Below are 25,484 nucleotides of genomic sequence, written 5' to 3' on the forward strand. Positions count from 1 at the left end.
TAAACCACATTAAGCGTTTTCACATTAAGCGTTTTAGAATGTCCCTCTCAAAGGTACTATGAAACACCGGGAAAGTATTAGCTTACCTTATATATATAGTAATTAGAACATTATTTCCGAAATGCGTACTATACATCATGTTTTCTGCACGCAAATTTTTACACAGTATTCACGATTCTCCCAACCTTATCAAGTAGACTCGTGACTCGCCCATGCCGTTAGTTGAACAATCACAGTGTGGCTTGTTCCAAATATGGAAGATGGGATTCCCCATGCTTTGTACCCGGATGTACATTTGATTAATTTATTAAGAAGCGGCGAGACAGTGACAAAAAAAAAACGGATGCTGAAAAAAAGTGAAGAATTTGATTAGTAGAAGCAAAAATACAAAGAAAAGTGAAGAATTGAAATCAAACTCCAGGGGGAACCCTGTGTTCGGGAATCTCAACTGTCTCCCCAGGTCAACCAGTAGTTGCCAGTCCCTTGCAGTGGCAAGCAGGCCCCCCTGGGTCATCTTTGGAGGCTGGGGCTTCTCGCCTGCTTGAACGAAGGTGATGGTACACTTAGAGGGGTGTTGCCGCTTGCTGTTGTTGATGCCAGTGCACATGGTGTCTGCTACTATCCGCAGAACCTGGTTGTGGTGCCAATAATACCGACCATCTCCCAAGGCCTTTGAGCAGCAGCTGAGGATGTGTTCTAAAGATCCCCTTTTCTGGCTGAGTTGACAAGCAGGTGAGTCCTCCAGGCCCCAGGTGAACAGGTTGGCAGGGCTCGGGAGGATGTCATACACTGACTGGACTAAGAACTTGAAGTGGTGTGGCTCCACCTTCCAGAGTTCTGCCCAGGTGATCTTACGGCCAGCTGTATGCTCCCACTTGGTCCAGGCCCCCTGTTTGGACATGCCCACCATTCTGCTGGAGCGAGCTTCCTACACCTCGGCACGTACCTTCTCCTGGATCAGTTTCTGCTTCTACTTTCTGCTTTCTTTACTGTAGCTAGGTTTTGGATTGCTACCCAGCCCGGCCCGCCCAGTAGCCATTGTGACCACCAAGATGCTGTGTCGCAACCTTGCCACCGCATGATCCACTGCATCCTGGGCGTGCCACTTCTGTCCTGTTCTGACCTCTGCACCTGCTGAGGAGACCTTGGTGTCGGTGGAATCTCTGTAGAGCAGGACTTCTCTGGCTCAGGTGACCTTGAATTACTCTGCTAGACTGCTCAAAGGAAGCTGCAGCTTGGTGTTATGCCCGAAGAGTGTAATGCTGCTTATGTCCGTGGCAGGCCCAGCTACCTGCATAGGAACTGACTAATCTTCCTCTCAAAGCTTCACGGTGGTGATCGGGACTTCATAGACTAGCAGTAGCCAGAGGAGACGAGGCAGGATGTCATGTTGGTAGAAGCAGGCCTTAAGCTTTCCAGGAAGCCCAGACTTGTCCACAGCCGAGAGCCACGTGTCAAGGTCATCGCTGGTACCTTGGCGTGCAGCGGTGTCCCTCGGATTGCTAGTGAAGAGCTTCTCCAGGCTCTTCACTGGTTTTTCTGACACTGATGGAATCTGAGTGTCTCCCAGGGTGAAGCAGAACCGGACAATCATTTTTCCTTTCCTCAAGACTAAGGACCTAGACTTCTTGAACTTGAAGCTCATTCTTGCCCATGTAATGAGCCGTTCAAGACCTTGGAGAAGCCACCTGCATCTGGGTGCTGATGTTGTAGTTACAGTGAGATCATCCATATTTGCTCTAATTGGCAGTTGTCAGGTGTTAGATCTGGACAATGGACCTCTGCACTCAACTTCTGCTGACTTCACGAGCATATTCATGACAAATGCAAACAGGGACATGGAGATTGTGCAGCCGGTGATGATGCCCTTCTCTAGATGATGCCACTCCGATGTTGAGGTCCAGGAGGACACCCTCAGACTAGAGTTGTTATAATAATCAAGGATGAGATTCCGTATCTTCTCTGGGACGTGGTATCTGGTCAGGGCCAACTCCACCAGCTTGTGTGGTATTGATCCATAAGCATTGGCAAGGTCAAGCCACAGCATTGCCAGGTTCCCCTTGCTCTCCCGTGTGCCTCGGATCAGTTGAGTCACCACCCCTGTGTGCTCAATACACCCTGGGATGCCTGGGTGTTCTTCAGGAGAAATCCCATGAGGCAATTGGCAACGATCTTGAAGAAGGTCTTGCACTCAACACTAAGGAGAGAGATTGTCTTGAACTGCTCGGTGTTATTAGCCTTCTCCTCCTCCTCCTTCTCCTCTGTGAGCTTTAAACCTCACAGAGGAGGACCCGCGTGCCCCCTGATTGGGGAAAATACTGGGTTGCCAGCCATGTCCATTTATCACACCTTAAGGTGACACTGAGGAAAATATGTTTGGACTGTGTGATACTGCTCACCTCCTGGTGGTGCTTGACAGTTTTGCAGAAAGCTGTCACATCACACTATTTATATGATGAGTGACATTTATTATCAAAGTGTGTGAATTCAGGACAGAAGTACTGCAAATTTCAATGTATTTCATGAGATGGTGCCCATATAATGTCATTTTTATCAACAATAATAGGATGATGTTACCTGAAAGGTTTACTCATAGTTCAGTTCAGTTTAGTTTATTTGTCATATGCAAGTTAGCACAGGGTCAACATTGCAATGAAATGTGATTGACGAGAATAAACAAGTCTCTCAGCAATATATTACAGAGAAGTAAAGTGACAAGAGTGGGCAGCAGTGCAATTGTCAATGATTTAAGGTGGCAGTCAAGTAACAATATTGCACATAGTAAGAGTTTTTTACTTTTATTTTTTATAGTAATAAAAATAAAAATGAAGTGCAAAGTCTACCTGAGTCTGTATTGTATAGGACAGTTCCTGTGTGCATCCAGTGAAGTGTGGTGTGTGTGTGTGCAAGTGTTGAAGTTCAGGTGTCGAATGGCTTGATGGTAAAAACTATTTTTTAGTCTTGTAGTCCGAGCAGACAGACTCCTGTATCGTCTGCTGGATGGTAACAAGGAGAACAGCTGTCGTGCTGGATGGCTGTGGTCCTTAATGATGCTGTGTGCTTTACGGAGGCACCGCTGCGGATAAATGTCCTGAATAGCAGGGAGACTCATGCCTGTGATGTACTTTGCTGCCTTAACCACTCTCTGTAGTGATTGGCAGAGCAACTCCCGTACCAAACTGTAATACAGCCTGTCAGCAAGCTCTCGATCGCACTCCTGTGGAAATTTGAGGTGATGTGAAGAACCATATTTCATTTTCTTCATTGGAAGAGCACTCACTGTGACAAAAATTGTATTTGTTTTCTGTTTTTGGGCTGTAAGTAAATGAACATAATTTTGAGAGGGGGTAAAACGAAATGTAACTCAGCTTGTTTATATCAAGAGTTATATTTATTGTCAAAGTACATGAATGTAAGGCAGAAGCACAAAAGCCCTGAAATGCAAATATCAGCTAGTTTAATGTGACAGACTGCATATTATGGCAGGTATATCAACAATAAGAAGATGAGGTTACCTGAAAGGTTTACTTCCTTTTGTTGTCCACAGTGTACTGATGGAGAGCGTAGACTCACCTGAAAATAGCTGTGTTTCCATGAAGAGTGACGAGTCAATGGACGTCCCAGCTCACTTTAGCCGGGGACATTTTCCTACAGATCAAAGGTAAGGGGCAGTGTGTGGCTCAGTGGGCTAAGCCTGTGTACCTGTAATCAGAAGGTCGCCAGTTCGAACCCAGCCTTAGCATGTCTGTGGGTCCTTGAGTGAGGCCCTGAACCCCAGCAACCTGGGTGCTTACTACAAGTGGCTACTTTTCGTGGACAACTTACTCTACAAAGAGCAAGCTGTGGGAGGTGTTCAAAACAATTTCCCCATAGGGGAAATAAAGTATCAATTATTTCACTGATTCTTGAGGTAAGGGACAAAACCTGTTTTAGACCTACACTTTTTTTTACCACATACCACACTAATCTCAACTAGATATATTTATAGGCAAAGGTCTCAGCCACCAAACCATGTAAGGGAACAGGTTTTTTATAAAAACACTTTTTATGAAAACTGACCTTTAATTACTCAATAACATGATTTATGTCAGCTCCGTCAGACACACAAAAAATCATTCTATTCTGACTTTATCAATTAAAACATTGATTAGGGTCCTTAAGTATATATTTCTGATGTTTTGTAACAGAGTTAAGTTATAAAATTAATTATTTTGAAATTTGTTCTGATATCACACTATCTGTAAAAATGTAAATGTCAAAGTTCCTTAAATTTGTATGTTCATTTTTTGTAATAAGCATATATAATCAATGTTATTAAATAAAGAAGAGCTCATTGTGTGTAGTTAATGTGATGTTTTAATATCCAAACACAGTAAATTGAACAAGGGGTAATACATTTTGTCATAAAAGCACAAAAACCTTCATCTGACGGTGTTGACAAACAGCTGATGACAGAGTATGAAGTTCATGAAGTGCTGATTTGACATGGAACCATCAAGTAATGGAAAAGAGTGGATAGTCAAAGAACATCTGGAAACAGGAACTCAAGGCTTAAATGAGAAAATTAGGATTTACCTCGTATAAAAAACAACTAATGACCCTGTCCTAGAGGGTCACGTATAACAGAAGGAACTGAAATCACAACGGATCTCTACTCATCACTGTAGCGTGTTTCAAAATACACTAAAGATCTTTATGTCAGTTAACATTTTTCATTTTCATGTGACCTGCATTAAGATTTCAGCAGCATGCGTTGGACATGCTCATGCTCTATAAAGTCCATTACATCAGGGGCTACACTGTAGATCTCTCTTGTACGGCTTATCTGCAGTGGAGATGCCTTCCCTGTTAGTTTCAGAAGAATGTCAGTGACTGGACAGAAACACACATCCCTCTTCCCACAATTGGGGTGAACATTAGCTGTTGGGCCACAAGGATGCATGAACTCTACTCTCACATCTTGGTGCTCACTGTCAACATGCATGGCTTTCGCTAGCCACCAGCGGCCATCATATACTACAGCTAGCCAGTCTCCCTCCTCAATGCTGTCAATAGATATTTCAACTATGGTGCCTTCAGGATCTTTCACTGGCTGCTCCGCTATTTCCCACTCCATCAAGTTTTCTTCTTCCCCCGTATCCTTTTCCATCTCTTCCATCAACAACGATTTATCAGTTGTTTTAGCCCTTTTTTTACGCCATTTTTGCTTTCTCAACCTGTTTCTCTGTTTTGTTAGCGTCTTAATTTTTTCTTTTAAAGCCCTTATTTCCCTTGAATGCCTCTTTCTAGTTTTTCTTCTCTCCCTCTCACTTGCAAGAGTTCGTCTGCTCTTGTTTGGCTCCTCAATACTCTCGTCTATTGGACTATCTGGGGGTGTGTCTTTTTGCTGCACTGCATTCTGCATAGCCCTGCGTTTTCTAGACTTTCTCTGAGCATCCTTCCAATACCTTCTCTGACGCCTCTGCTCCCTCTCTCCCAGGTCTCCCATTTGCCTCACTTTCTTCTCTTGAACCCTCTTCTTCCATCTCTGTCTTTCCTTCTCAAGGGTTTCCCTTCTGCTTTCTGGATCACTGTTTAATTTCTCTCTTCTCTTTCTTTGATATTCCCTGTTCCTATTTCTTTGCTCCTCCACTGACAGTGACTGCTTCTTTCTAGCCATGCCTGCCTACAGTGCAGATTAAAGCAATAAATACAAGCTGGACCTTAATTGGGAGATGAACTATGTGTTAGCTAATTAGCATATGTCTCTGTTATCCTAATAATACTTTCTATAAGCAGTTGTCAACTCTGTCAGTTTAAGTGTCACCTCCGTCAGACAGAAAACCTACGGAGTTGACATCTTACGTAGTTGACAACAGGACATGTTTTCCCATTTTATCAGTGTCTCATACACTGAGGCCATTTTGTTTTTTCCCAAGATGTTAGTTAGCCTGCTAACCTGAACTAAAAAGACAACATTTATTTCAAAATCCTTTAATAAGAGTATTGTGGTGGGAAGATGGAGTTGACATATCAAAGCTGTGACTACAGTGATATCAACATTGTTTTATTAAAATATCAAAAATTGTAAAACTTACCAGACTATCTGTCCTACTATTGAACCCACCAATAGCAGGAAAAGCTAATGGGGTCCTAGATGTTATAGCTGACCATGACTTTTCCTGAACAAATTAGGCAAAGTCATGGTCAGCAAAAAATCAGACGGAGCTGACTGAATATGAGGACACACTATTATAAACATTTTTAAAATGGATAATGTAATTTAAAGTTTTCAGATATGACATTTCATATTCTATTTAATACTTCAGTTCATTTTACATTAATATTTACTCATTTGTAGCACTTTTTAACATTTTTTGGGGAAGTTAAACATTGTAATGTCCTGCTGAGGACAGGTCAAATTGCATGTACTTTCTTAGTACAGAGCCTATATTTTAACAAATTGTGATAAATTCCTTTTCTAATATATTATATCAATTTCATAAGTATGCACAAGTATGACAGATTTTACTTTTGTAGTATTTTTATTATTAATATTTTTTTCAATTTTAACATAAAGAAGACTTTTTTATGTGAGACATGTTTTGTCCCTTACCTCAAGAATCAGTGATTTATTATTAAATGGACATTCAGACCAATACTATTAAAAACACCATCTAGATTGCCAGTCTAAAGGCATACAGTACAAGCACACACACAAACAAAGACCCTGGAATCCAAATATCAGCTAGTTTAATGGGACAGACTGCATATTATGTCAGGTATATCAACAATAAGAAGATGAGGGTCCCTGAAAGGTTTACTTCCTTTTGTTGTCCACAGTGTCCTGATGGAGAGAGTAGACTCACCAGAAAATAGCTGTGTTTCCATGAAGAGTGACCAGTCAATGGACATCCCAGCTCATTTTAGCAAGGGACATTTTCCTACAGATCAAAGGTAAATGCACATTCAGACCAATACTATTAAAAAAATTATCAAGACTGCCAATCTAAAGGCAATACAAGCACACACACAAACAAAGGCCCTGAAATCCAGATATCAGATAGTTTAATGGGACAGACTGCATATTATGGCAGGTATATCAACAATAAGAAGATGAGGGTCCCTGAAAGGTTTACTTCCTTTTATTGTCCACAGTGTCCTGATGGAGAGAGTAGACTCACCAGAAAATAGCTGTGTTTCCATGAAGAGTGACCAGTCAATGGACATCCCAGCTCATTTTAGCGGGGGACATTTTCCTACAGATCAAAGGTAAATGGACATTCAGACCAATACTATTAAAAAAATTATCAAGACTGCCAATCTAAAGGCAATACAAGCACACACACGCAAACAAAGGCCCTGAAATCCAGATATCAGATAGTTTAATGGGACAGACTGCATATTATGTCAGGTACATCAACAACAAGAAGATGAGATTATCTGAAAAGTTTACTTCCTTTTATTGTCCACAGTATCCTGAAGGAGAGAGTAGACACACCTGAAAATAGCTGTATTTCCATGAGGAGGTCAATGGACGTCTCAGCTCACTTTAGCGGGGGACATTGTCCTGCAGATCAAAGGTAAGGGGCAGTGTGTGGCTCAGTGGGCTAAGCCTGTGTACCTGTAATCAGAAGGTCGCCAGTTCAAACCCAGCCTTAGCATGTCTGTGGGTCATTGAGCAAGACCCTTAACCCCCAGCAACCTGTAAAAATATTTTCCCCACAGGGGCAATAAAGTATCAATTATTTATTATTAAATGGACATTCAGACCAATACTATTAAAAACACTATCTAGACTGCCAGTCTAAAGGCATGCAGGTGCATACAAACTATGGGTCCATAGAGACATTCTTCAGACTTAATGTACTGTTTTTCTTTGGGAATTTAAAATAGAGGTTTTTTATCAATAACATGTACAGTACTATGGTGAGGATTACTGGAAGGCCTGTCACTGTTAATTACGGGGTGATTTGGAGGTTATATAAAAATCAAAAAAGCAGGTTCACCTTAGGGTGTTTTACATCCAATAAGAGCAATTGGTCAATAGGTTATTCAACCCTTTTCAAGAACGGATCTTGCTCTTTAGACAAATAACAAATACACCCACTGACTCATTAAATATTGATTTATACTAATAATTACAATGCAGACAATGATGAAAGCTTCTGTTTAATTGTTTATTGAAAACGGTGTCTCTTAATAATGAAGTACATTCCTTTTTCTGTGATTTAACAAACCATTACTTATTTTGTTTAACAATTTAAATTAGGCAGATCCCATATGCACCTGGTGTCAGAAGCGTAAAATGCTATTCCACTAAAAATTGCTATTGAATCCACGCAGTTTTTTTTACTGGACCCCCTGCCCCACACATGAAAATCTAAAGTTCCTCCCCATGTGGGACACATAAGAGGGAAATTCTCCCACATTGTGGAACATGAATTTCATGCCCTGTAGCTAGTGCTAATGTTAGTTAGCAAGATTACTGTGTGCCTTTGGCTAGCTAACCATTACTGCAACAAGGTTACATTTTGTGTTTAATGTACCCTGTCTTTTAAATTTGTATCCCACTTTGGCAGCTGTTGAAGTGACATACAACCATGTAAGCAACACAGTGTTTGTATTTTCAGACTTCCCAACCTGCAAAAACTCATTTCAGGGAGGTCCCCCCCCCCCCCCGCCAAGAAGGGAAATGACTTTATTTCACACAAGAGAATTTCTACATTGGCCATATGTACAATTTTTTATTAATTAATTTTTTCCGGTCAGCACACTAAATTTCGAAGGCTACACTGAACCGATAACTTCGGTCCTCGAGAAGTTAAATAAAAGCCCGTCCGCACTGAAATCTGATTGGCTTATTTTGCTAAGTAGACCAATCAGGATACTGTCTGTCTAGCATGGGCTACATGAACAGGCACACACGCAGGGATCCATACATACGCACGCTCTCTCTCTCTCTCTCTCATTCCGTCGTGCGCGCGATTTTCTCAAGCGCGCGATGGACACGTTACTGTCTCGCACGCATGTTCTTGTGTGTTTGCTCTAGTTTCCGAGACATTTTATTCAATTTGCGGGCATCAGGGAGCCGCTATCAATATGCGGGAGACTTGGGATGTCTGTATTTTTTTGTAGAATACTGATGATTCAGACCAGAATTAAAGTAGTTTTAGTGCAATGATTAGATACATCCTGGTCTATGGTCAAGACGTGATTATTTTTCAAGGGTGTTCACAATAGAGAACACAAGTAATTTACCACCAATTAATATGAATACAGCATCGTCTATGACCAATATATGTATAACTGAGGTTGATGTGATACTAAGCCTAGCTAAACTCAAAATAAATAAATCGCAGGGGCCTGATGGCATCTTACCTTTAGTCTTGAAAGAGATGAGGGATATTATTAGCCAACCTTTGACTTTAATATTCCAGAAATCGTTATCTGCGGGTGTGGTACCATCAGATTGGAAGCATGCTAATATAACACCCATATTCAAAAAAGGGGATAGAAGTAATCCAGCAAACTATAGGCCAATCAGTTTAACTAGCATTACTGGAAAAATAATGGAAGCTATAATTCAAGTGAAAATGGTAGATTACCTAGATGCAAATAACATTATAAAGGATAGCCAACATGGATTTAGGAGAGGTAGATCCTGCTTAACGAATCTGCTTGAGTTCTTTGAGGAAGCTACAAGTGAAATTGATCACAAAAAGGCCTATGATGTGATTTACTTAGATTTCCAGAAAGCCTTTGATGTTGTCCCCCACAAACGGCTCTTGTTAAAGCTTAAAGCTGCAGGAATTTTAGGAACTGTGGCAGCTTGGATCAAAAACTGGCTAACTGATAGGAAGCAGCGAGTAGTTATTAGAGGCACTATGTCACAGTGGGCCTCCGTTTATAGTGGGGTACCGCAGGGTTCAATTTTAGGACCACTATTGTTCCTAATTTACATTAATGATATTGACACGAATACATACAGTAAACTGGTTAAATTTGCAGACGACACTAAGGTGGGCGGGGTAGCAGATACTAATCAAGCAGCAGAGAGGCTTCAACGGGATCTGGATTTAATTAGCGAATGGGCTGATACTTGGCAGATGAAATTTAACACAGATAAATGTAAGGTAATCCATGCAGGGAGCAGAAATATACAGTACAGATATTTTATGGGTTCCACTGAAATAAAGGTAGCTGATTACGAAAAAGATCTCGGTATGTATGTTGATGCTTCCATGTCCCACTCTCGCCAATGTGGGGAAGCAATAAAAAAGGCGAACAGAATGTTGGGTTATATCTCTAGATGTGTGGAGTTTAAGTCAAGGGAGGTGATGTTACACTTATATAATTCCTTGGTAAGACCCCACCTAGAATACTGTGTGCAGGTTTGGTCACCATACCTCAAGAAGGACATTGCTGCCTTAGAAAAGGTGCAACGAAGAGCTACGAGAATGATTCCTGGTCTTAGAGGAATGTCTTACGAGGAGAGGTTAGCGGAACTGAATCTGTTCAGCCTTGAGCAAAGGAGACTAAGGGGGGATATGATTCAGGTCTATAAGATTCTAACGGGTCTGGATGCTGTTCAGCCAAATGACTATTTCAATATTAGTCTAAATACTAGAACTCGTGGCCATAAGTGGAAATTAGCGGGAGAACATTTTAAAACAAATTTGAGGAAGCACTTCTTTACACAGCGTGTAGTCAGAGTATGGAATAGTCTTCCTGCTATTGTAGTGGAAGCTAAAACCATGGGTTCCTTTAAATCAGAGCTAGATAAGATTTTAACAACTCTGAGATATTAGCTAAGTTCTCCCCAAACGAGCTTGATGGGCCGAATGGCCTCCTCTCGTTTGTAAATTTCTTATGTTCTTATGTTCTTAAGCAGGGAGAACAACAGGGAATGGGGAGGGAGAAAGGAATAAATGACAGTATATAGTTGGGATCGGGCAATTTTTTTTTATTTTTTTTTTGAACATTTTCCAAACCAATAAATCCCGACATACAAAACAGCACGCATAATTACAAAGGTTGTAATTGTAACAGGTCAAGTTGCATGACAAAAACCCACCCAACACCCTGAACACGAGGCCAGACATAGATACATAGACACACACATACACGTATCATTAGCCACGAACAGAGATAAAGAACTTAAGAATATAAAGAAAGAAATTAAAAAACAAATTAATAATAAGAAGAATAATACATACTAATAATAATAATAATAACAATAATAACAAAATAAATAAGACAGGGCAGCAACACTTGTCAATCATTCTCCAAATCAACAGAGTCAGCATATTGCAAAAAAGAATCCCAGGTGTCATGAAATGACTTAACTGATCCATTTATTGAAAACCTCAGCTTCTCTAACTTCAAGTTATACAGCACCTCCCAAATCCAGCGAGAGGGTGAAGGGGGCTGGGGAAGTTTCCAATCGAGCAGAATCAGCCTGCGGGCTAATAATGTAGTAAAAGCTAGAGCTCGAGTAAATGATTTTGGCAAACCTACGGAAGGGGGAATACCAAAAATTGCAGACAGTGGATTTGGGACTATCTTACAGCTGTAGGCCCTGCTCAAAGTGTCAAAAATGTATGTCCAGTAAGGCCCCAACCTGGGACATAGCCAGAACATATGTACATGGTTCGCCGGAGATATATTGCATCTACAGCAGGCGTCATTTATTGAAGGATAAATTTTCGCCAGTCTAGCATTAGTGTAATGGGCCCGAAAGAAAACCTTGCATTGAATTAAACGGTGACGAGCGCAAATGGATGATGTGTGAACAAGAGACAAAGCAGAGTTCCATTGCTGTTCTGAAAATTTAACGTTAAGGCTTTCCTCCCATACACTCTTAATGGCAGAAAGGGACGTTGAAGACGTTGACCAAATGGGTTTGTACAAAACTGAAATGCAACCCTTTACAACAGGGTCCACAGCGAGAAGAGCGTCTAGCAAGGTTTCTGGAGGACGGTTCGGAAAATGAGGAAACTGTTTCTTAACAAAGTCCCTAATTTGAAAAAAACGGAAGAGATGATGATTGGGGAGGTTATATGCAGTGGAAAGCTGTTCAAACGAAGAAAATATATTGTCTGTATACAAATCGCTAATCGATTTTATACCATTGTTATGCCAAACCCGAAACACTGGATCACTTCTAGATGGTTCAAAAGCACAATTTCGATAAACAGAGGTTAAAACAGAAGGGCCTAAGAGCCCTAATTGTTTCCTAAACTTGTTCCAAATTTTTAAGGAGGTCAAGACCACAGGACAACCTGTCAAACGTGAAAGTGGAAAAGAAAGTTGTGAACACAGAGCAGAGCGTAACGCGAAAGGAGAATTTTTTTTTTCCAAATTAACCCACCCGGGCAATGATTCATTATCATACATCCAAAACAAAAGCTTCTGCACATTGGCTGCCCAATAATAATACCTAAATATTGGCAGAGCAAATCCCCCCTTATCCTTAGGCGATTGTAGGACAGATTTTCTGATTCTGGCTGGTTTGCCGGCCCATAAAAAGTTTAAGATAAGTTTATCCAGTGTAGTAAAAAATGATTTGTTAAGAAAAACGGGAAGGTGTTGAAACAAATAAAGGAACCTCGGGAGAATCACCATCTTAACCAAACTTATCCGACCTACAAGCGAAAGGGGCAAAACTGCCCAGCGGGCAAAGTCGGCCTCAGTTTTGTCAATCAACGGCGTGAGGTTAGTGCGAAATAAATCAGACAGGTTTGTAGAAATTTGGATACCCAAATAACGAAAGCCACTCTTTGACCATTTGAATGGTACTATAGAGGTGGAGAGTACTCCAGCAAGGTCATTGATAGGTAATAACTCACTCTTTTGATAGTTTAGTTTGTAGCCAGATACGGCACCATATTTGTTTAAAATATCAAAAATTACAGGGAAGGACCTGACGGGGTCTGAAACATAAAGGAGGAGATCATCTGCATACAAGGAAACCTTGTGAGCAGTATCAAGGCACGTTATGCCTTTAAAATTAACTTCCGAACGAAGCCAAAGGGCTAAAGGCTCTATTACCAAAATAAATAATAAAGGGGAAAGGGGGCAGCCCTGTCTAGTACCACGCCATAAAGGAAAGGGGGGTGACAAGGTATCATTGGTGCGAACCGAGGCCCGAGGAGAAGAGTAAAGAAGCTTAACCCAGTTTACAAAAGAGTTGCCAAGCCCAAATCTGATTAATATGCTATGCAGGAAGCCCCATTCCACCCTGTCAAAGGCCTTCTCAGCGTCAAGTGACACCACCACCTCCGGTACCACATTGCAGGCAGAAGCGATAATGTTGAAAAGGCGCCTAGTGTTGGATGAAGACTGCCGACCAGGCATAAAGCCAGTCTGATCCAGTCCTATAATGGATGGTAGAAGACGTTGTAGACGAGAAGCAAGAACCTTTGAAAGAATTTTTAAGTCGACATTCAAAAGAGATATAGGCCTATAACTGCTACAAAGTAATGGGTCCTTATCCTTTTTTAGAAGTAGAGAGATGGTGGCCTCTGACAGGGTAGCCGGAAGATGACCTTGGGCAAAAGCTTCGTTATACATGTCTTTTAAAAAGGGGCTGAGCAAGGTTGAAAAGGCTTTGTAGTATTCGGCGGTAAAGCCGTCAGGTCCAGGGGACTTGCCAGTCTGGAGCCCCCCAATGGCCTCCTGAATTTCAGCCATGCTGATCGGCGCACCTAGAATTTCTGCTGAGTCAGCATCAATTTGAGGAAAATCAATATTATCTAATATGGCATTAGGTGATGAAGGGCATTCGGACGTGTAGAGGGCAGCATAGAACGTTGCAAACGTCTGGTTAATCCCAGTCGGGTCAGTCAAAATCTCCCCTGAGGTGGACTTTATTGCCGGAATAAGTCTGGAGGATGCCTCAACCCTCGCTTGGTGTGACAATAACTTTCCAGCTTTATCACCAGACTCATAAAACCGCTGTTTAGATTTTAGTAACAATGTTCTGATCTGCAAGGTGGAAGCTAGATCAAACTCCGTTTGAAGAGAAACGCGCTTTTTATAAAGACTCGGATCAGGATTGGTGGCATATTGTTGATCAGTGTTCTTAACTCTCTGGGGTCGAGTATGTCGTCGGCGACATCGCGTACTTTTCGTGTCTATTTCAGTTTATATCTCGCTGAAATCTTAATGTAGAATCATGAAAAAAACGCTGGATAAATCCGTAATCTGTCTTCTTTTCAAAACGTCCATTGTCGGAAGTATTAAAGTTTTTTTAATTAGGTTAAATCGGCAAAAAAGTAAAGCTTGTCATCTTACTTTGTTTTACCTGCATCGGGGGCGTGTATACCGCTCTCACCTGAAGATCGCTATTCACATTCTAAATAGCCGCATTAGCGCGTATTCAAATCGCATTCGCATGGTAATTTGATTAACAGCGCAACGGTGAAACGCGATCCAGATACATCCCCTTCAGCGCCATAAAAGGGGGTTGGGGACGTGGCCAGGTGACAATGGCTCATTCATACACATGAAAGTTGCTACATATTCAATGAAAGGAGCCAGAAATAGTTACATGAGTTAGGTTTTTCTTATTTATTTATCCAAATTAATGTTGCAACTACACCATTTAGTCATCTTCATGTAGCCAAGACTTTGGTGATCAGATATCTGGGATAAAAACAAACTGCCAGCATTGCTTACTATGTACTTTTATAATGTTTCTGCAAATGTTCCAAACTGCATTTTGCAATGTCTATATTTTGATGTCAAATTTCAAACTTAACAAAAATCTGACATATTTACAATATATATTAAAATAAAGATGAGTGTGATGGCAAAACAAATATATAAGAAATAATTTATTTGTCATGAATTAAGTTTATGATATTTGAAGAAATGTGTGATCATGCCCCAGTCAGTGAAAGTGTGTTTCCTACCCCTAGGCTCCAGAGGGTTAATATCCCGAAGAAGACTGTTAATGTGGGAAATTTCGGCCCTTCTCTGATTAGAAATAAAGGAGATTTTGAGAGAGTGTAAGCAAAGTCTTTGCGGATCGATTAGATGGAACACTTCTATTGGATGAGCGATCCAGCACCGGGTCTTGGACAAAATTGAAATCACCTCCCATAATAACGTAATGATTTTGAATATCTGGAAAAGATTCAAAAAGTTTAGTGACAAAAGAACTATCGTCCCAATTAGGACCATAAACACAGACAAGTAAAAAGGGTGTGTTCTGAATTGTCCCAGAAACCATTGCATATCTGCCATTAGAATCTAAAATAGACTTGTCAAGTATGAAAGGAATACCTTTTCGAAATATTATAGCCGCTCCCCTCGCTTTACTATTGAACGTAGAGTGAAACACTTCCCCAACCCAATATTTTTTAAGACGCATGATTTCACGGTTAAGCAAATGTGTCTCCTGAACAAAACAAACATCGCCTCTGAGCCGATTCAAATGGGCCATCACTCGTCCCAATTTTGTGGTGTTCCCCATCCCCTTAACATTCCAAGATATAAATCTCAGAGAATTATGTGTAGAAGTCATACCTTAAGTGATGAGGGTCTATCAGTGCAAAATTGTAGGGACAACTGGGATTCTGGAGAAGCATGAGAAACATAACTGGCATCTGCATACAATGAATGGAAGAAAGAGGTAAAAAAAAAAAAAAAAAAAAAAAAACGGAGAGAAAAAAAAAAAAAACACACACACAAAACACAGAAACTGGCCTAAAAACAACCCACATCCCCGAGAAAAAGAAAAAAAATTCGAAAAAAATTCCATTGCACAGAGGTGCTAACGCTAACCATAGGACTTCCATTACGAATGGAAAATCTCAACTCCCGAGATAAAGGCACTAAAAGAAAAAAGAAAATTTACAGTCCTTCAACCATTTAAGGTATGAAAGCACTGGCTTACATACTTAAGGTGAAATTTAGTCAACAGTCACCCGTTTTGTGGATTCCACGAGGCGGCAAAGTCGGTAGCTTCTTTCACAGAAGGGAGAAACTTCCTTGTACCTCCGTCCAGCACGATGAACAGCTTAGCAGGGTATCGCAAGGAAGGCTTAAGGCCCATCTCGTATAGCCTTTTCATAACGCCACGATACGGGATGCGTTGTTCCAAGACCCCCGGACTATAGTCTTCAACAATGTGGATAGGGATATCCTTGTATTTAAGCTTTCCCCGCAGCTTGCGAGCCTCGCGCACTACCAGTTCACAAGTTTGGAAGCTGTGGAAACAAATGATGACAGGCCTAGGTCTGTCCGACGGACCGGGCTTAGCAGCTAGCAAGCGGTGAGCCCTGTCCAGGTTTGGAGACGAAGAAAAAATATCGTTACCCAGCACATCTAAGAGCAACTGGGAGAAAAAAGTAGTTGGTTTCGGGCCCTCGATATTTTCGGGGAGACCTATTATCCGGATATTGTTTCTGCGGCTGCGGCTTTCGAGCTCGGTCACCTTGGCTTTTAGCTTAGCGTTGTCAGCAGTTAAAGTAGTTAGCATAGCTTGGATATCCATCATTTCGGTGTTAGCAGCATTCGCGGTGTGCTCCAGATTGGAGATGTGCTGTTTATGGTCATCAACAGTCGTTTGAACAGTATCCAACTTAGCTTCATACCTCGCGTAAGTGTCTCTTATCTCTGCTAAAAGTTCAGTTTTGTGCTCGGCTAGCTTCGTTGTTAGCAATTCCGTGATGGTGCTGGTGAGGTTAGCGCTCGCCGGATCTTCCCGTTGCTCTGGCTCCTCTTTCTTCCCCTTTCTCGACATCGTTTTGACTAGGAAAGCTAAAGTGCAGCGGAGCAACCAACGTGGAACAAAAAAGTAATGGTCAAATAGGTGAAGGACTGAGTAGAAGTTATAAAAGTTAGGGAGCGCGCACAAACGTGTCTACCCCGTAGAGCGCATCACCGGAAGTCCTGGCAATTTTTTAATATATTATGATATAGTGAGATAAATATGAAAAACCACAGTGAACTTCAGAAGTGGCAGAGGCCAAAACAAAAAACAAAACAAGTGAACTAAGTGAGCCTCAGTTAAGACTTCCCTAAACAAAAGAAAACAAAACAAGACTGTCGCTACCCTCACTCCCTAACTAACCAAAACAAGGACAAATGATTTGCATGCAGAAAATAATCGGCAGCTGCTCCCTGCAACCCTTACACAGAAATATGTGCACAGATTATTTACAAAGTATACACAGAGCAACCAAGTCTGAATCAAATCCAAAAAGGGTGGTCATTAGCCAAACATTGGGTCCGAAAGATCCACAAATGCGAAATAACCAAAACCAAATCGAAATCTGAAAGACAAATCACTGAGAGCCAAAACAAGATTGTAACACGCTGGAAATCAAATACGAGAATCACAAGGAATAAAGAGCAAAAGCAGTAAAAAGCTCTTAAATGCAGTTGCGGAGCTTCTTTTATAGTCTTGGCGGATAAGAGAAACAGAAACGAGGCAATGAAAGCAGTTTGTCCACTTTTGGCACTGCGTTTAGATGGAGAGATGGGAACCTGGAACCGGAACAACTGAACAGTGGAATCGGAATGGGTTCTAAAGAGAAATGGATAGACATACATAGCAACATATACAGACGTAACACTAGAGTTAATTCCAACAGAGCTCTTATTGCAATAGATTTACCACTTACAGAGCTTTTCCACTGGCATACAGGAACCAAGCCATACCCATGAGTGTGCTTCCAGTTTGTTTCGGTTTTCCATTGCAGAAGGGTCAGCTCAGTAAAGGCATCAGGGGCGCCGTAAGGGGGAGGAAAGCTAGGACGATTCCAAGGGGCCCGGAGTGACAGGGGCCCTAAAAAATTAGGAAAATAACTGGATTGGTTTGACAGGGGGGCCTAATATGATATGCTTTCATGGGGCCCAAAATCTCTAGCAACGCCCCTGAAAGGCATTACTGAGTTTGGAGAGAGACAGTGACTTTAACCTGAGAGATGCTCATTTACTGTTCACACAGTTTACATCATGATTTACTATGTGCTAATTTCTTAATTGTCTGTAAGACTTGCCGTGTTATTCAAGCATGAAATAGCTTGTGGAAATAGCATTTGCTTGCATTACAAATCCATTGCATGTAGCTGTTCTAGAGTACTTTTTTTATTCTTGCGCGTATATGATGGTTATATATTTGATTAATTGCCTCTTCTGCTATTGTTACATGTTGCTTGTACTGACAATGGTTATGCAAGTGTACCTGTGATATCCTATAATGACCTTAAGTACTCCATATTACTAGCTCAAACTATCACAAACAGGGTTTTCCCTCCCAGCTTCTCATATGCTGTTCACCATTCTCTCATAAACCCCAGCTTTTCCTTAGTCAGCTACCAGAAGCACCTCCTTCTTTAGAATTATGACAATTCCACCAACTTGTGCCAGGTCATTGTGCTCCACAACCTTTCTTATTAAACAAACTTCGTGTCTTTGGAGACTTCCATTTAGTGCATGACTTATTATCCAGTTATAAAGTGTGAAATAGGGTGAAACTTTCCAATTACTTCTGTCTGGCATGTGACCAGATTGTCAAAACGCTCACAGTGGTTGGGGCATGTCCACAGCTGTCATAGATCTGCTAAACAGATGTATATTATCTCTGTACCACTAATGTGCCAAGTACATTTTATACAGACGTGACCGATCAGAGTCACAGTGTTACCATTCCAGGGCTTATGCTTACTTTAAGTTGTAGCACTAATGCTAGTACTGTAGCTGGGCCTAAAAACAAGGTGACCGAGCTCGAAAGCCGCAGCCGCAGAAACAATATCCGGATAATAGGTCTCCCCAAAAATATCGAGGGCCCGAAACCAACTACTTTTTTCTCCCAGAAAAGTGGGTGATGTCATGAGGGGGTGGGGCTTATTTGTGTCACACTGTCTCCTTAATGAGAAAAGCATGTTGCATTTCACCCAACTCACAGACCCCAAACTTACGCAAACTTTAACCGTAATGGAACGTCAAACCGGTGTACCATGCAGTGACATTTTAAAGAAGAAGAAAACACTTAAACTCTCTTTGTTAGTGCCAACAAGTTTTAAGGTAGAATTTAACTTCGGGCCCTATTTTGCACTTGTGGACACGAAGTGGTTTTACTAGTTTCATACCAGCGCATTCTTAATTTTCATGCCAAGCATGCATGTTTTCAAAATAACAAATGATTTTGCACTTGTTTCCCACTCATAGGAGTGGTGTTTTTCAGATGAGGTGTGGCTAGGCACATTGTTGATGCATTGCTGTTTTAAGGCGGCAAAATTACACTATGCTTTTGACCTACAAAACCAGTGTAGTCAGTGCCGTATTATTAAACAATATTTAAGTGCCACATTTTAGAAACGTGTGGCTGCACCTCACTCGTTACGGACACAGATATACACTCGAAGTGCACTAATTTTTATTTATTTTTTTATATTTGTTTTATATAGTCATACTGTTTAATGAAACACCAAAAATATAAATTAAAGAATAAATCATTAAAAATAGTTCAAGTTCATTATCAGAATTATGTATTGATAATAAGCTTCTGTTTTCCCTGTATTCTGACATGATTATACCGTTTTCGGCACTGAGTGGATGATCTGGTGATGCCAGAAAATGAGGACTCACTCATTGATACCTCATCCCATGCCTGCTTCACCTTGAATGGCTTACATGGAACAGTGATGCTCCCGTAAATTATGTGCTCTAGCATTTTCACTTCACACACGAGCAGGTCTGTTACCTAGGCCAAAAACCAATTTTGTTAGCCAGGCAAACAGGTCATAATAATAATAAATAGTAATAGGTTACATTTATATAGTGCCTATCACAATCCCAGAGGAAAAAAAACAGTAATCAGGAAGATACAGTAGAGAAATGTTCATGAAAGAGAAGTGTCTGTATTTCAGATTTGAAGGAAGAGAAGGAAGAGAAGTCATGGAGAGATTGAGAGAGTGAGAGGGTGAGTAGGGAGTCAATAGTTCACACTGAGGTAACGAGGAGTGAGGTTATGCAGAGCTTTAAATGTGAGAAGCAATATTTAGAATTTTTGATCTGAGACTGAACTGGAGGCTAATATAGCTGACAGAGGATGGGTGTGATGTGAGCGGAGTTTAGTGTGAGTGAGAACTCAAGCTGCTGAGTTCTGAATATACTGAAGCTTTTGTATAGATATTGGGAGGCCAGCGAAAAGGGAGCTGAAATAGTTAATATGGGATGTAATGAATGCATATACCAGAGTTAGGGCAAGAGTACTGGATAGAAATTGGCATAGATAAGTGATGTTATGGAGGTGAAAGAATGAGATTTTGGAGAGGGATTTTATGTGAAGATAAGTTAAGTGAATAGTCAAATAATACTTCAAGAGTTCTGATAGCTGTTTTTACAGGGACACCATCAATACTAACAGAAAATCTGGAGGATTTAGACAATGATTTAGGGCCGACCAGTAAGACTTCAGTTTTGTCTGTGTTAAGTTTGAGAAACATATCCTGCATCTAAAGCTTTAAATTTGAGATGCAATCAGTCAGTGTATTAGGAGGGGAGGCAATAGAGGAGCGTGAACTAAGACACAACTGAATATCATCAGCATAGCAGTGAAAATTAAGGCCATATATGTGAATGATCTGACCAATAGAGAGGATGTAGAGTAGGAAGAGGAGGGACCTGAGAACTGATCCCTGATGGACACCACTCACAGCAGGGAAGGTGGAGGACTTGTGTGGACCCATTGTGACGAACTGTTGTTTGTTAGTAACATATGACGTGAACCGCTAAAGAGCTATGTCCATGGTACCAATGCAGGATGGGCACAAAATGAGTATATCATGGATAAGCGTGTCAAATGCTGAACTTAAATCAGGGAGGATTAGACTACTAAGGGAACCACTATCGGGAGATCGGAGGAGAACTGAGACTGGAATGGCCAGTATAGTGTTTTATCATTAGGAAAGGCATGTAGTCGCATACAGCCATGACCAAAAGTTTTGAGAATGACACAAATATTAATTTTCACAAAGTCTGCTGCCTGTTTTTATGATGGCAATTTTGCATGTACTCCAGAACGTTATGAAGAGTGATCAGATGAGTTGTAATTAATTGCAAAGTCCCGTTTTGCCATGGAAATGAACTAAATCTCCCAAAAAAAAAAACATTTCCACTGCATTTCAGCCCTGTCACAAAAGGACCTGCTGACATAATTACAATGATTTTCTCATTGACACAGGTGAGAGTGTTGATGAGGACAAGGTGGGAGATCACTCTCATGCTGATTGAGTAAGAACAGTATTTGTCATTCTCGGAACTTTTGGGCACGACTGTAGCTACAACTGTTTCCATCACTTTAGCCAGAAAATGAAGATTTGAGATAGGTCTGTAGTTTGAGAGAGATGACAGATCCAGCTCTGGTTTCTTGAGGATAGGAGTAACTACAGCAGTTTTGAGGGCAGAAGGGACAGAGTTGGAAGAGACATCTATTTATCAGAGATGCGATTGGAGAACTTATTATACAAGAATATGTTTTTAGTAGAGGTATAGGGGCCGGATCAAGCTGACAGGAGGAAGGATTAGAAGATGAATTCAGAGACAGAGAGAGAGTCAACTGGTGCAAATCAGGAGAGTTTTGCAGTTGGAGTAGAAAAGTTAGAGGGGGAGACTAACTGAGAGGTAGGAGGAAAATTGCGATAGATCTGTTTTATTTTGGCATCAAGACAATGTAAAAATACCTGACACTACTCAGCTGTATTGGGGCAAGCTTATATTAGAGGTTTGAGGATTTTGTTAGAAGGAGAAGAAGAAATTAAAACTTACTGCCGCATTCTAGGATAAACATATTGCCAAAGATGTTTGTAATGAACACCAAAATACTCGAATAAATATATCTATAAATAAATACATGAATAATAAATATTTCAATAATTTGTCCTTTTAATTGTAAATCATTTCATAAAAGGTATTATATTTTAATTTATTTTCTATTTTATTTTCTATGTATAACCTCTAAATTGTATTTTGTAATAACACTTTCATTCGACAGTTGTTATAAAATAAAATTTCACATAATGCAAATGATTTCTTAATTCAAACTATATTTCAGGATAAAGTTAAACTTTTCACAGTATAGGCATGCATTTTTATACCTCATCAACATGATACAAATGTAAATGTTAAGTTCTTGGGTTAATACTTTTCTATTCAAGAGCAAAGGGGTCAGTCTGCAATGCATTACGTTGGTTGCCATATGATAATATTTCAGCTTTTAATCATAACCATTGAAAATTTCAATGAAGAGGTTAATAATTTTGTCTGATATCCTGAATTATATGTCTGACTTGGAGCAAGTGAAGGGACTTAATTTCTGACCGGGAATTCAAGCTCCTGGACAGCCCAATATTAAACTATATAAACAATCACGCTATTATCATATGTTTCTATTAACATATTGTGACGCCGGGCGTGCAAGGCGAGCGGGGAAACAGGCGAGCGAAGCCGTGAATAGGAATAAACAGAGTTTATTCGGGGCAGACATCCACGACACAACACAACAACAATGACGGATCTGGGAAACAAAGGCAGACGTGGACTAATATACACAAGACAGGCTGACTTAAACAAGCAACAGGTGAGTACAATCAGGAATTAACACGAGGTAACGTGGCACACACGAGGATCGGACGAGCCGGGCGTCACGCATATCCAGAATCTAGGCCGTGAACACACATTCTTAACTATTATCTTTAGTTTTGCATTCGTGTAATTTTTACCGGCACGTTTCACCAATATTAAGAAAGCATGGAGCGGCTTTGACATAAATAAATTTGTGCAGAACATTAGTGATGTGCACTTTGACAACGTCTCCATACGAATGGATCAGAACAGTCCGATATTAAACTAACTTCCCAATAGATTCAAACTTATTTTTTGGTGTTGTATGGAAAAAGATATGTTGTTATTCATAATGCAGTTTAGTACAAAGTGGCCCGCTCTGCCCTGACTTTCAATCTGACATAAATCATGTCAAAAATGCCTAAAGGGTTTTGGAGGACTGTGGAGGACGGGGTAGGGGATCCGAGACGGCTTTTCCCGACCTTGCATGTTTCCGCGGCAGTGGAAGGGCATCGGAAGGATGTTGGTTTGTTACTCTCTTTCAAAGTGCTGCAGCTACGTGACTTTGCGGGGGCCTCTAAGAAGGAGCTTTATGAAGTGAGTGTGAAAGTTCTTAATAACCGTTCTCTGAAAGGGGTGGCAGCTTCTAGGTGGTTGGGCACTTTGGCACCTGATGCTTCCCCCATGGGTTGCTGGAAGACCCTGTACAAACCCCCTATAGAGAAGCACACTGCTGACCTGCACTGGAGGTTGGTGCATGGGGCTGTGGCCACGAATCTACATGTGGCGCACATCGACCCATCGCTGGTAGTGGACTGCCCATTTTGTGGGCAAGATGAAACTGTGGCGCATCTTTTTTTGAGGTTCGAAAGGCTTGAGACCATGTTCTCAAAGCTTGAGGCATGGTTTGGTGAGTTCGAGAAAGATTTTTTTTTTAATGCGTACTCTGTGCTGACCCATACCCTGCAGGAGTTCTCCATGGTGTGGGGGCAATGCAGAGTGTTGTGTGAACTTGGCGATGATCAAAGTCTAGTGTTGAAAGTATGATGTGCATGGTGAATTTGTGGACTGATATCTTATGTTTTATCCTTTTATTTTTGTTATTTTTTTGTTTGTCCTCATATTTTTTCATCTATTTTTTTGAGTAAGGATTAATTGTGCATTTGTGTTAATAAAGAAATTTTTAAAAGTAAAAAAAAAAAAGTCTCTCTCTCTCCCCATGTCATGCTTGTGCGTAGAGCCATGATCCCCACACACCACTATTATTTATTGAAAACAGCTGAGGCAACTAGTTTTCTGAATTTTAAAGTGTGTATAAAATAAGTAAATAATACACATTAAAAACTTTAAAGAATAATGCCTTAGTTATTTTAGTAAAGACATTCTTCAGTAAATGTCAGACATCCTACAAGGTGACCCCACGGCCCCTGCTTATATCATCTACAAGCTTGATTTAAGATGCTTGCTGGAGTAGCATGTTATTAAACTTTTCCTTGCCAGAATTTATAGTGAGCTATTAGTAAATGATTCAGTTTTGATTTTCAGTAATACACTCAGTTTGAATGTAGATTTCTGACATTAACAAATAAGTTGGCTGTCCAAAATATATACTATGTGTACGCATGTACATGAGCTGAAACTTTTCCAGATTAAGGTGATACTCCAAGATATTCTTTAAGTTTGGCATGTCTGTAACTAACTTTCAGTCATTTAAGAGTTTAATTTCACTTGATCATGTCTGCCCAGATACGATATTTAACATTTAATGTTCCACTGAAATATTTGCAATTTTTAAAAAAAATGTATCACATAAGTAATTATTTACAAGCTACATGTTGGAATTTGGATATTCTGTATAAAAATTTTTTAACATATTTTATATCAGCCATGGCTGCTATATTAAAGGCTAGTGTATACCTCTTTGTCGAAATATGCTTAAAAATCAGACCAATAAAATTATTCGGATTCCATTAAAAGAAAATTATGAATGATTGAACTAAGACTAAAAGAAAGACATGTTACTGAATTTTTGGGTACAATGTGGTGGTTCATATCACTTGCTTTGTTCTACTTTTATAAGAATTTAATTATGAAGAAAGCTAAAAAAAAATTATGCCAGTTACATATTTTCAAATATATGCTATAGCACTAGATTACACTTTCTCTGCAGTATAAGCAGCTTTTGCCATTCTGTTACATTTTTGCTGATTTAATGTGTTTTATTCACAGAAACAAAATGGAAAAATCAGATGTGTGTCATGAAAGAGATTTATCATCCATATTTGCAGTATGTATGAAGTGTCCATATATATATATATATATGACTAACTAACAGCTTCAGTCGCCAATCGTCTCCTCTGGGGCACCTCATTTAATTAATTAATCAGCTGAATAATTTGGTGTTATTGATTAGTCAAACATGATATGCCAATGATCCAGACAATAAATACTGTACATGGATAATGTATTTGGTCTCTGCTGGCCATCCCAATTCCTTCCCTTAATCTCATAATGACTTACACCTGTCTCCCCTTAGCCCTCCTTACCCACTCACTCAGCTCAGGCATTACTAATGTTAGTGTGTCTCTCAGTGGTGGTTGGTTTTGCTCTGTTCCCCTGTGTAGCTCGTCAGTGTTTCTTACGCATTTTGTCCTGTATACTACTCTTTCATCCTATTAGCCTCTCATTCTTCCTAACATCCTGATTTGATCCTTCATGGTCCTTTTTTTGCCTCATTCACCATTACCTTTGATTAAAACCCCATCTGGGAATGTGAAGACTGAACCTGGGTTGTTCCTCCTCCATCCCATAGTAACAAAATACTGGGGTAAGGAGAAGTTTTTAAATGGCTAAGTCAATGAACTTTGACAGACATCATAGTTGTATTCCAACATTAAAATTTCCTTTGATTATCTGACTTTTTG

General features: G+C 40.3%; 1 protein-coding gene across 3 annotated transcripts in view; it reads left to right on the forward strand.

Moving 5' to 3' along the window:
• The window catches only part of LOC111838320 (uncharacterized), a 58,750-nt gene that overhangs the window by 11,440 nt on the left and 21,826 nt on the right, over positions 1-25,484 (forward strand). For 2 of the 3 annotated variants that reach the window (XM_072702644.1, XM_072702646.1), the window contains exons 3-7: positions 3,548-3,661; positions 6,823-6,936; positions 7,138-7,251; positions 7,455-7,562; positions 24,790-24,847. In XM_072702644.1, the coding sequence (XP_072558745.1) occupies positions 3,548-3,661; positions 6,823-6,936; positions 7,138-7,251; positions 7,455-7,562; positions 24,790-24,847 (508 nt within the window). The remainder of the gene's footprint in view (positions 1-3,547; positions 3,662-6,822; positions 6,937-7,137; positions 7,252-7,454; positions 7,563-24,789; positions 24,848-25,484) is intronic. The other variant, XM_072702645.1, reaches the window with a different exon arrangement.

Source organism: Paramormyrops kingsleyae, chromosome 19 (assembly GCF_048594095.1).
Source record: "Paramormyrops kingsleyae isolate MSU_618 chromosome 19, PKINGS_0.4, whole genome shotgun sequence".
Classification (NCBI taxonomy): Eukaryota; Metazoa; Chordata; class Actinopteri; order Osteoglossiformes; family Mormyridae; genus Paramormyrops; species Paramormyrops kingsleyae.